Source organism: Pongo pygmaeus, chromosome 8 (assembly GCF_028885625.2).
Source record: "Pongo pygmaeus isolate AG05252 chromosome 8, NHGRI_mPonPyg2-v2.0_pri, whole genome shotgun sequence".
NCBI lineage: Eukaryota > Metazoa > Chordata > Mammalia > Primates > Hominidae > Pongo > Pongo pygmaeus.
In genome coordinates, this window is record NC_072381.2 from 128,220,199 (window position 1) to 128,231,466 (window position 11,268).

At 45.0% G+C, this 11,268-nt stretch overlaps 1 protein-coding gene across 1 annotated transcript in view; it reads left to right on the top strand.

The window, feature by feature from the left end:
• The window catches only part of LOC129045091 (deleted in malignant brain tumors 1 protein), a 42,185-nt gene extending 35,133 nt beyond the window's left edge, over nucleotides 1-7,052 (top strand). The window contains exons 24-27 of the mRNA XM_054503340.1: nucleotides 801-833; nucleotides 1,356-1,531; nucleotides 3,882-4,261; nucleotides 6,595-7,052. Coding sequence (XP_054359315.1) covers nucleotides 801-833; nucleotides 1,356-1,531; nucleotides 3,882-4,261; nucleotides 6,595-6,886 — 881 coding nt within the window. The 3' untranslated portion in view covers nucleotides 6,887-7,052. The remainder of the gene's footprint in view (nucleotides 1-800; nucleotides 834-1,355; nucleotides 1,532-3,881; nucleotides 4,262-6,594) is intronic.
• The last annotated feature ends 4,216 nt before the right edge of the window (nucleotides 7,053-11,268 follow it).

Consider the following 11,268-nt stretch of genomic DNA (forward strand, 5'->3'; position numbering starts at 1 on the left):
CCATTCTTAGTTTTTTGCGGATAAATCAAAGGAACTGTTGCCATTGCTTTTGCCTTTGTAGATGTTGCTTTGTTTTACATAGACATGGGACCCAAATAGAAAAGCTGTCACAGGCCCCTGAAGGCAGACATGAATCACACACAGCCAAGGAGTATGAATGTGTGCTAGGGTCATGGGGCCCTCACCTTCCAGATCCTTATTTTGGTTATGTCAGTTCCTGGTTCCAGCTATTCCTGATGCTGTCAGGGGACCGATTCTAAATGACAATCCATTTTCCATTCTCGGATTATATACCAAGTGGGTCTTTTGGACATTCACTAAGGGGTTAAGTGAACTTAGCTGGCCATGCTTCCTGGGCTGGGTGTTGGCTCTGGGATACTGTCCTGCCTTGCTTCTGAGCTGGAGAAGACTTTGATATCTGCAAATTACATCTTTCCCAGCTTGAGGCTCCAAGCATGTCATGTACTTGGGAAATGACACAAATCAGTGTTCATACACAGGATAGCGTTATAACCTTAGAAGCCATGTGTCTACTATTCTCTTGCTCCAATAAATCTTGAAATTGATGATATATGTATTCTCAACTCCAGTTCACACATGCCAGGCTACAGCTCCATCAGGGGGCCCTGGGCCCTCCTTTCCTTTGCATGCTCTGGAAAATGCTCGTGCCACTGTACCCCAGCTTTAGTAGTGAAATCAAATGAGCCCATTCCCCTACACTTCATGTCTACTACCAGCTACATTATCCTCTTGCAGTGTTCTAACACAGTTGACATTTGTTTTCATCCTTCTCTCACCAGGTCTGGCTGACTCTCTTGTACCTAAGGACAATGGTAAAGTCTTCCCTCTAGGGTCTGAAGCTAAGGATGCTGATGGGGGAGCTAAGAGAACAGCCAAGCAGGGGAGAAAGAACAGGCTGTGAGGGGGACCCGCTTCTGTGTTTACGCTGAGATCTCTGGATTTCCACTCACTCGCTGGGTTTTAGGAGGTTGGGAAAAAGCCCCTTTGCACCCAGGCTCCCTTTCTCCAACTTACCTCCATACAAAGACCCAGATAGATCGTGTTCAGGCACAGAGTTCTCAACATGAGAAATGAGCCATGCATGGAATGTGGGCTATGGGTCGGATTCCCCATGGGTGTGGCGTGACCTCAAAGCCTTCTTGGAAAAGGGTTGGTATAAGTAAAATTAATGGAAGTCGAGTCAAGGGTGGGATGTGAGGAGAGCTGAGCCAGCCCCAGCTTAGGGTGTTGTTCATGGTAGTTTAATGAAGTAAAGATATACGCGCACCCAGGACCTACATGACCAGTGAACCAGTTTCTCTTTGTGAGGATTTCTTCATCTTCCCCTCCTGCAGCCCAGCTATCCTGCTTGCCTCACCTCTTCCAAGCCGTCATTGACCGAGGCTATCTCTGGAGGCTGGGCTACTCCTCCTGGGACATCCACTTAAATGATGAGCTATGTCGCCCCAAAGTCATGGGACGCTACCTGATCTTCAACATTCCCTATGGCCACTGTGGCACAATCCAGCAGGTAGGACACTTCCCAGGTGGTGCTACCCTTCTGTGGATGAGGCCCGGGTGAAAAGTTTGGGAAATTCAACCACCTGTTAAAAATCTGTGTAAGGACAGAGGGAAAGTGCAAACCATAACTTCATTTCTGAGTTTGGTAAGACAGAGAGCAGCTCATTAGTTTGTCTGAAACTTTCCTTCCTTTGGGGAATTTGGGATACACAATAACAAGTATTGAGTGCTGATGGGCTGATGGATGTGTGGATGGATGGATGGATGGATGGTATATTCTTTTCACTCCGGAGGCAGTGTATTTTCCACACATGCCTCTTGATTGAGCATTGGTGCACACCTACCATGTGCAAGCTATGGTGACAGGCATGTGGAAAGACAGATTGTCCACTTGCCCATCTGACTGCTGGGTTTCTAAGCAGGTAACTGCATTCCATGATCAAGAAAGCAAACCTTTAGGACATTTATAAATCATGACATACATATGTTTATTTAATTTTCCTTGACCACTGGTTTATTTCACAAAACAATGATATTGAAGTTAAGGAAACAAGTACACCAGAGATACAGGGAGAGTGTATAACCACAGAATATTTTTTTTCTCAGTATTTAAACAGGATAACCTGTTCCCAAGCAAGATCCCCATACTGCTCCTCTATTCTTTTACATCCCCTGATTAGACACAAACATGAGGCCAGGAAACCCTTGGCATTGTTGGAGGTTGAATTCATTCAGATTTTATCTATTTCATTGTACAGATCATAGTCATTCTTATCCTTTTTGCTTTGACAATTCTACTTTTTAACCTCAGAAGTTTCTGCCCCAGGATCCATGCCCCCTGTATCTGAGAAGTGGGCACCCCAAGGGAAGCTTCTGGGCCATCAGAAAAGACCCTGCAAATGTTCTCTTTTGCCTGGCTGGCTCAGCTTCCCCTGAAAACCCCATGAGCTGAGGAGGGTGCTGGGGTAGCAGTCAGCAGGGTCAGGGAGCACTGATAAGGAAAACACTGCTGCACAGAGGTCCATGTCTGCTTTCAGAGTCAGTGGATGGGTCACCTTCTAGGTGCTGGGGACACAGCAGCCACAAGACTGACAGAGCCCCTGCTCCATGGCCCTTACATTCATGAAAAGGGGGACAGGATCAGATCAAACACCCAAACCGGGGTCCTTTTTATACCAAAAGAGGTTACGAAGACAGTAAAACAAGGGAGGGGTAGAAGAGCCATTTGGGGTGGAAGGGAAGCTGTGTTGAATAGGTTGGTGTCTGGGAAGCTGAGCCTGCCCTGGGGTGGGGCAGCCAGGCAGAGGATGTGGGGATCAGCCAGGGCTGAGGTCCCAAGGCAGCCGCAGCCTTGGGGCTTTCAGGAAGAGGCTGGAGGCCAGGAAGCCCAAGATCAGAGTGGAAGGAGGGCAGGACCATGTGGGTGAGGAGTTTGACTTTTATTCTAAGTTAGAGAGTCTCAAGGAGGGTAATGTCACCCTTATGGGCGGCAGGGGAAATAGATATTGGTTCTTAGAGGCAAAAATTATAATATCTTTCTTTCTAGCTCAAGCACAGATACACATCTGGTATATAAACAGTATACTTGTATTACAACTCATAGTCAGGGTTTGAGAGAGGCCAGGATGAGTAAGATGTCTACAAAGACTCCTTAGTGGGGCCATGGTGGAAGAAAATTGACAAACGTTGGCCTAAGCTGACAGGGCAGTTCTTGGAGGTCCCAAGCAGAATGTCACAGGATCTGAGTCCCACAAGCTGAGGCTTCTTTGAGCAAAGGTTCCCGGGCAGGCTGAGCCTCTAGGCATCTACACAGGGCATGAGAGGCAGGGACCCTTGCCTGTTGGCCCCAGCACAACCTTGCCTCCTGCAAGTCATGTTGGATTTGAAGGCTGGGAGTGAAGTTCAGCAGGGCCAGGCCCACAGCTCACATGGAGCCAGTACTGGTCTGGAGTCAAGGGCAAGGAAGAGACCAAAGAGAGGACAAGAGCTCTGGGGGCGAGGGTGGGGTTGGCCTTTGGGAGCCTGCAGGAATGGAGCTTGTGGAGGAATTCAGCAGAAGGGGAGCTCAGAGCAGCTGGACCTGCCACCCTAGTTCACAGCTAGCACAACAGCTTAGTCCTCACAGGATGGAAGGGACAGTCCAGACTTGCCCACTGGGGGCTCCCTGCGTGCACCCCACATGTCATGTCACCCCTTTGTGGTGTTAAGTACCACAGAGGTCTGGCCCTGGGAGGTCCTCCCTCCTGCAGGTCAGCAAGCTGGTGCCAAGTGGGGTGGGAAGGAGAGGTCTCAGCTCATGGAGGCAGGTGCTTGTCAGGGAGCCAAGAGTGCTGCCCACAACTCTTCTCTCATCCTCACAGGAGTACCTCGGCTCCCTCAGCTACTCCAACTCCATCAGAGGCCGGACACGGGGCCACCCTGGCCGAGTCATTGTGCGGCACAAGGTGCCCAAGCTGAAGTTCACCTGTAGGGACGGCCCATCCACAGTTGAAATCATTCATGGGGATGACGCCCCAACGGAGGGTGCTGGCTACACTGTGTCCATATCCTTCCTCCAGTCCCCTGAGTCCCAGCATGTGGGAGGCATGGCGTCCTACTATGACAGCCAGAGGAAAGAGGTCTTCCTCCAAGCCACCCTCCACAGCCCCAATCCCAACCTGATGCTCTTCGTGGATACCTGTGTGGCTTCTCCTGATCCCCATGATTTTACAACCATCAAGTATGATTTGATCCGGCAGGGGTAAGGAAGATGGAAGGCCCTCTGGGGTGGACTGTTATATTCATCTGGCATGCCTTAGGGAATCTGTGGCTTCTCAAGTGGTATTCCTACATCAGAACTTTGTGCAGAGTCCTCACTGTGTCTCAGAGGCACAGTGGGGGCCCTCACCATCCTCTGATCACAAGTGGGGACAAATAGTTATAGGCAGGCAGTTATAGACACCTTCCCTTAACTCCCCACAGTCCTGGGGAGTCCTTGCTGCCCTGGGCTCTGCTGCCTCACTTCACCCTTTCACATCCATGCCTCCTTCCCCTCCAGCCCCTTCCAGCCATATGACTTCACTGGACTCCCCATTCACGGTGCAGGCCCTCGGGGCACTGGCCTACACTGATGAACTAATAGGTTATCCCAAGCTAAGATCTTAGTTATACTTGTAAGACTTATTCTGGCTCTTTCGGTTAACCAAAAGATTTGCCAAGTTAGAACTTTGGCCAATTGTTTGCCTTTATAGCTCTCTTGTCCCCTGACAGAGGCAAAGTGCTTATAGATGGGCAGTTGGCAACAAGTTTGAAAACAACAAAAATCCATCACTTACTACTCAATGGCAGCTTTAGAGTGGTGAGGACCACGACACCCTAAAGTCCATGGAGAGCACTGTGGTACCCGTTTCCAAAAGCCAGGGGAGGGACAGGACGCAGCACCTTCCATAGGCAGTGTGAGCCATGGTGTCAGAGGTGCATAGAGGTGGCACTAAACTGCGTTGGGCCACCGAGTGAGAAAGCTCTTCCCTTTCAGCCCCACTTATAAATATATCAGGCAAGAGGCTCAGTTTGGTGCCAGAATTTAACAACAGGCACTTTTTTCTTCTGCTTTCTTCAGGCTTAATTTGTGCTTCTTCCTCTAGTTTTCAAAGCTTAGACTATAGATTTTAGATATTTCTTTCCTAAAATACGTATTTTATAAATTTCCCTCTAAGCACTGCTTTAGCTGCATTCCACAAATTTTTGGTAACTTGTATATTCATTATCACTTAGTTCAAAATATTTTTTAATTTCTCTTTTGAGATTTATTTGACCCATGGGTTACTTAGAAATGTGTCGTTTAATTTCCAAACATTTGGGAATTTTCCAGAAATTGTTCTTATTCAATTTTGAGTTGAATTCCACGATTCTGATAATGTATTTTGTGTGATTTTTGTTCTTTTAAATTTGTTAGGGTGTCTTTTATGGCCCAGAATGTGGTCTGTCCTGATGGATATTCCATGTGGGCTCGAGAAGAATGTGTGTTCTGCTGTTGCTGGATGGAGGGCTCTATAAATGTCAGTTTGATCTAGTAGATTGGGAGTGCTGTTGAGGTCATCTGTATCCTCATTGATTTTCTTCCTGCTGGATCTGTCAACTACTGTTGGAGGAGTTTTGAAGTATCCGGCTATTATAGTGGATTTGTTGGTTTTCTTTGCAGTTCTATCTAAAACTGTGTTACATGCTTACACAAGACAAATTACTGTGTCTTCTTGGAGGACTGATCACTTTCTTTTCATCTAATACCGCTCTTGCTTCCTGTGTAATTATCATCACCCTGGCTCTGAAGTTTATTTTCTTCTGAAATTGATATAGCTACTCCACCTTTCTTTTGATTAGTATTTGCATGGCATATCTTTCTTCATCTCTTTACTTTTAACTTATCTGTGTCTTTATATTTAAAGTGGGTTTCTTGTAGACAATACATAGTTGGGACTTGTTTTTTAATCTACTCTGCCTCTAAATTGCTATACTTAGACCATTTATATTTAAAGTGATTCTTGATATCATTGGATTAAAATCTACCATCTCAGTAACTGTTTTGTATTAGTTGTATTTGTTCCTTGTTTCTCTCCTCACACTCCTTTTGCTGCCTTCTCCAGTTTTAATTGAGCATTTTTATGACTCATTTTATCTCTTCTGAATGCATAATTTCTTTTCTTAATTTTTTTTGGTGGTTTCCCTGGGGTTTACTGGTGTACATTTTTAAATAATCCAAGTTTGCCTTCAAATAAAACCACCAACACTTTTCATCTCTCTTTGCACAAAACAGAGTAGGCCTTTTGAAGGTAAGCGTTCTAACTAGAATTTAATTACTTTTTTTTTGGTTTTATTGTGTTTATTTTCTAGTTCCTTTCTGTTTATGTCCAGGAATAGTGGTTTTTCCACTCACAGTACTGTTAAAAAGTTTCTTTATGAAAGAAAGAGTGGGTAATGGGAAGAACTGTATTTGCAAATCAGAGATCTGGGTCCATGCCTGATTATCTGGGTTGCAGTAAACTCATATCATGCTTTAAGTTAATCTTTTTGTCCTGGGGTTTTTCTCCCCATCAGGTGCATCAAAGACAATACCTACGTCAACTTCCATCCCCGCCAGAAGAACATGGCTCAGTTCAAGTTCAATGCCTTCAGCTTTCTTGACAGCTATGATGTGGTATATCTGCAGTGTAAGGTTGCAGTGTGCAAGGTGGGGGACTATGCCTCTCTCTGCTCCCAGGGCTGCGCAGGACAGAGTAGGAGAGGTGCAGGCCCCACGGAGGCCAGGGAAAAGCAGACTGAGCATTTCCAAATGGTGGGGCCACTGGAGATCCACAAAGTCACTGCTCAGAGGAGGACTCTTGAGTGATTTCTGCAATTTTCATGTGAATCTGTAGAAAGCAAAGTCGATTTCTCTTCAGTAATGTTTGACCAATCAGAAGCTATCCGCATAGAGACAGGTCAAAGAAACAGCCAGAGGGGATTGCTTCTCTGAGATTTGTTACTAAATAAATCTTCTCTGATTACTAAACTTCTAAGGCAATTACTCTTTTTGCTGCCACAAATGCTACATTTTCTAATTCTTGTCTTAAAGTGTACAAAATGTTACAAAGAGCAAGGTTATCTCTCCATACCGCATTGTCAACTTAAAGATTGTCTTTTTAAGTTGATTGTTTAATCATCAGATGCTATTAAGTGGATCTCTGTTTTTATCCTCTGATGGTACGAGGATTTATTTTCAGCTCTTGCCAAGAGTCTTAGGAAAAATAAACTAAGTGTCTGTCACTCATTTTCTTTTTTAACTCCACTCATTTTTTTAAACTACTCATTTTTTTAAACTCTAACTGGTTGCTTGAATCAAGCATGGCATTTACTCATCACAACAAGCTTTGATCATTTTGTTCTGATGGGAATAAATTGGACCTAGGCTTTGTTGGGTTTGGGTTATAGCTTGCAAAGGAAAGGCTGAAATGCAATCACAGGAACCACGTATCTGCTGTCTGAGCTGCTGATGCAGGTCAGGCGAGCCCCAAAGTGGAGCTTAGCCTGCGAGTATTCTTGGCTTTGCCCATGAAAGAATTCAAGAGCAAGCTAGAGGTAGAAGAAAACAGCTTTATCAAAGAGGCAATGTTACAGCTCCAGCGGTGTTACAGCTCCATGACTGCTCCTGCAGAGCAGGGCTACTCTGTAGGCAAAAAGTAGCAGCTCAGGGCAGTTTTGCAGTCATATTAATATTAATACTCACTTTTAATTGCATGCAGATTAAGGGTTGGTTTATGCAGAAATTTCTAGGCAAGGGGTAGTAACTTTTGAATCAGTGGGTCATTGACATGGAAAAGGGCAGTAACTCCCAGGTGCTGCCGTGGCAACAGTAAATTGACATGGCACACTGGAGGGCATGTCTGATTGCAAGCTGCTTCCACCCCAGCCCTGTTTTAGTTAGTCCTCAATTTGGTCTGGTGCCCGAGCTCTACCTCTAGAGTTGAATCCCGCCTCCTACTTCACTACCAGGTGTTCATGTGGCTATGTTCTAGGTCTGTTTCCCAAATCCTCAAAGCATTTGGGGAACCTGAAAAGTACACATAAAACCTGAAAAGCAAACAAGGAAAGATTAGCTTATTCCTGCATCCTCCCAGAGAAGGAGAGCAGCATCCACTCTCATCTCACTTTCTACCTTAACAGAAAGAGACCTGTGCTAGACTCACTATCCTTGAAGGTGTCTTTAAAGAAACAGACTTGAACATAGTCAGATTTTTATTTTTGCTTGTCAATAAATATTCAGTAGCAATATTTAAAAGATGGGTCCCCATCTCCAAGGACTAGTTCCTCTCTTTGTCAATAAATGATATGCACAGGATGAGACTACAATATTGTCAAGTCCCCATGGAGGAGGGCAGTTTTGGGTACAGCCTAGGAGCTAACCCTGAGGTCCTCAAGGTTAAAAATCTGACAAATGACCCAAGGAGTGGTGTAGCCTGTGAACCGAACATCTGTTTCATTACAAATTTTCCCTTCATCAACAACTGTCTTGGTAAAATATACTGGTATTTATTTTAATGAAGTTCCCTGCTTATACATAGAAATTGATGAAATGTGATTACTGGCCAGTTTGGTGAAAATGATATCTTTAAATCAGAGTTAATTATTTGTCCCTGAGTAGCTCCAATGTGACTTCCCCTCCCTCATCCAGAGTGATGTCAGAGAAGGCAAAGCGGGTACTGGGATGCTCATCACCTCCAGGTAGTAATGAAACCCTCACCTGCAGCCCTCATGTCAGATGCAGACCAGGTGGTGAGCCTAGACTTCCATTTTTACCCCTACTTGGAAGCGATAAAGCACCCTTTTATTCTATCCTGGTTAGAGGAGGCCCAGTGGAGAGCCAGGACTTTCACCCCAACCCAGCAGTAATGAGGTGACCCCACCCGTGTTGGGAAAGCAGAGGTAGCCCGGATTCCACCCCGCCCTGCCCCTCTAGTTTTCATGTGCCTGGTATTCCACTGCCCATCCCTTCGTTTCTAGCCTCTCCGAAACACTTTGTTAAGTAAGTCTTTTGAATACAATGTACAGTTACTTTATAAAATATTCTGAAAATCCATCCCTTTTAGAAGTTGAGTACAATGACCACTCTAGGGTGACACCCAGATGTCCCCTCAGAGAAAGTCACTCATACTCCAGGCTGCTGGGTGTGTTGGCGGCTGGCGTCTTTCAGTGCCACCACTCGCCAGGAATTTACCGCACCTCAAGGCTGTTTTCTAATCCAAGTTCACAGCCCCTCCACCCTCAGGCAGCCCTCAGTCAATGACTGATCCACAGAAGCATAGAAAGGTCTGAGCACCTTGCCTCAGTGGGGCGTCTCTGAAGAGCAGAGCGGCCCCAGGACACCCTGGGGCAGTGGCTGGACCCTGTTGCTGCAGCTGCTTCTTTGTGCACCAACTCCCCTGCCTGGTTCTGCTTCCCTCCTAGGACACAGGGGCTGATCCCAAGCACGCCCCTGAGGAAGCCTCCTGTACACCAGCCTCTGTGTCAGAGTCTGTTTCCCAGGAACCCAACCTATGCCAGGTGTGGCCCAAGCATATTAGAAGCAGATTCTAGAAAGGGATTTTGGAGCTGGCAGTGAGAACTTCTCACTGATGGTAAGTGGAACATGGATGGCTCCTGACCACAAACACATTCTCTTTTTTAATCCTCACTACAGCACCAGGGGGGTGGTAGCTGCTACCAACCCATTTTAAATTATGGAGACCAAGGCTGAAGGTGACCTAGCTCACTCATGTAACCCACCAGGTAAGTGAGAAGAACTAGAACCCAGGCCACCCACTCCAGACCTAGGAACTTTTATCACTTCTCTGGAGTCCTTTCTAAAGAAAGAAAACTTAAATAGTAGCACACATATTGATAACGCATATGCACTGATATTGGAGATATACCTCAATAGCTCCACTACAAATGATCTTATGATTCATGGTAATATGATTTTACACCATCTAGTGAGTCACAATATTTGATCATTTTCTTAGTGTTACACTTTTGTGCCTGATATGCATCTGAATCCCTACCATGTTGGCCAGCAGGGAATGTCCAGTCAGTTCCGGAAAGAGAGATGGCTGAAGGGCTGTGACCAGACCAGACTGTTTTTAAGCACTTAACCTGATTTGCCCATTCTAATTAAATGTTTAGGGGTTTTCACGTTAGGTTAAAAAATAACTTTACAGTCGTTCAACTTAGGCTACCTGGATGAACATAGAAGAGACTCACTGCGTGGCTGCCTGAGAAAATATTAATATTTAGGAGATCGACATGGAGATATTGAAAAGAAAAGGGGAAGATCTGTTGTGATTTGGAGCTGGAAAATCAGTGTCCTAAGGGCATGTTCTGTGAGGGCAGAGATTCTATCTACCGTGTATTCTCTTCAGCATCCTGCAGATGCAATGCATGTTTAGAAGGAAGGAGAATGCCTTTGGGCATTTGGGAATGTGGTTACCTGTTTGGATGCTTGTTAGAACCTGAAACTATGTGTGTTGTTAGATGATGAGAGAGAGTTGTGTTGATCATCTAGGGTGATTAGATTCTATGTTTTCATGTGTAAAATCAGTGCACACTGGGGTCTTTAATTGTACTTGTTCAGCCACAGTAAATGGGAAAGTGTAAACCTAAACTGGCTACTCCTTGAGGACAATGAACTTTTGGCTTAGGTGCTTGGTGGGGAAGGGGAAAAAAAAATGGTTTTATCTCATTAACCCAGAAACGGTATGAAGTCTCTTGTTTTATGGTCACATTTGTCTATCCAAAGCCCTTTCCTGAAATGCTTACAGTGAGAAATGTTGAGGCTCTGCATGAAAGCAGGAAGGCATGTGAATCAAGGAGACTGCGGTTCTCTGCACGCTTTAGTTTCAGAAATTCTAACTTTTGATATTTCAAAGAGTAGCATATTTGCATCTAAAAAATAAACACATCTATCTTTGAAGGCTACTTTTCTTAAGTAAAAATAACCTTTTTCTTTTCACCTAATATTTGGTTAAAATGTTTTGTATTTATAAAAGGAGGTGTTAATTCGTGTAATTTTTTTTTTTTTTTTTTTTTTTACAGAGTTTCACTCTTGTTGCCCAGGCTGGAGTGCAATGCCGTGATCTTGGCTCACTGCAACCTCTGCCTCCCAGGTTCAAGTGATTCTTCTGCCTCAGCCTCCCCAGTAGCTGGGATTACAGGTATGTGTCACCACACCCAGCTAATTTTTGTATTTTTAGTAGAGAC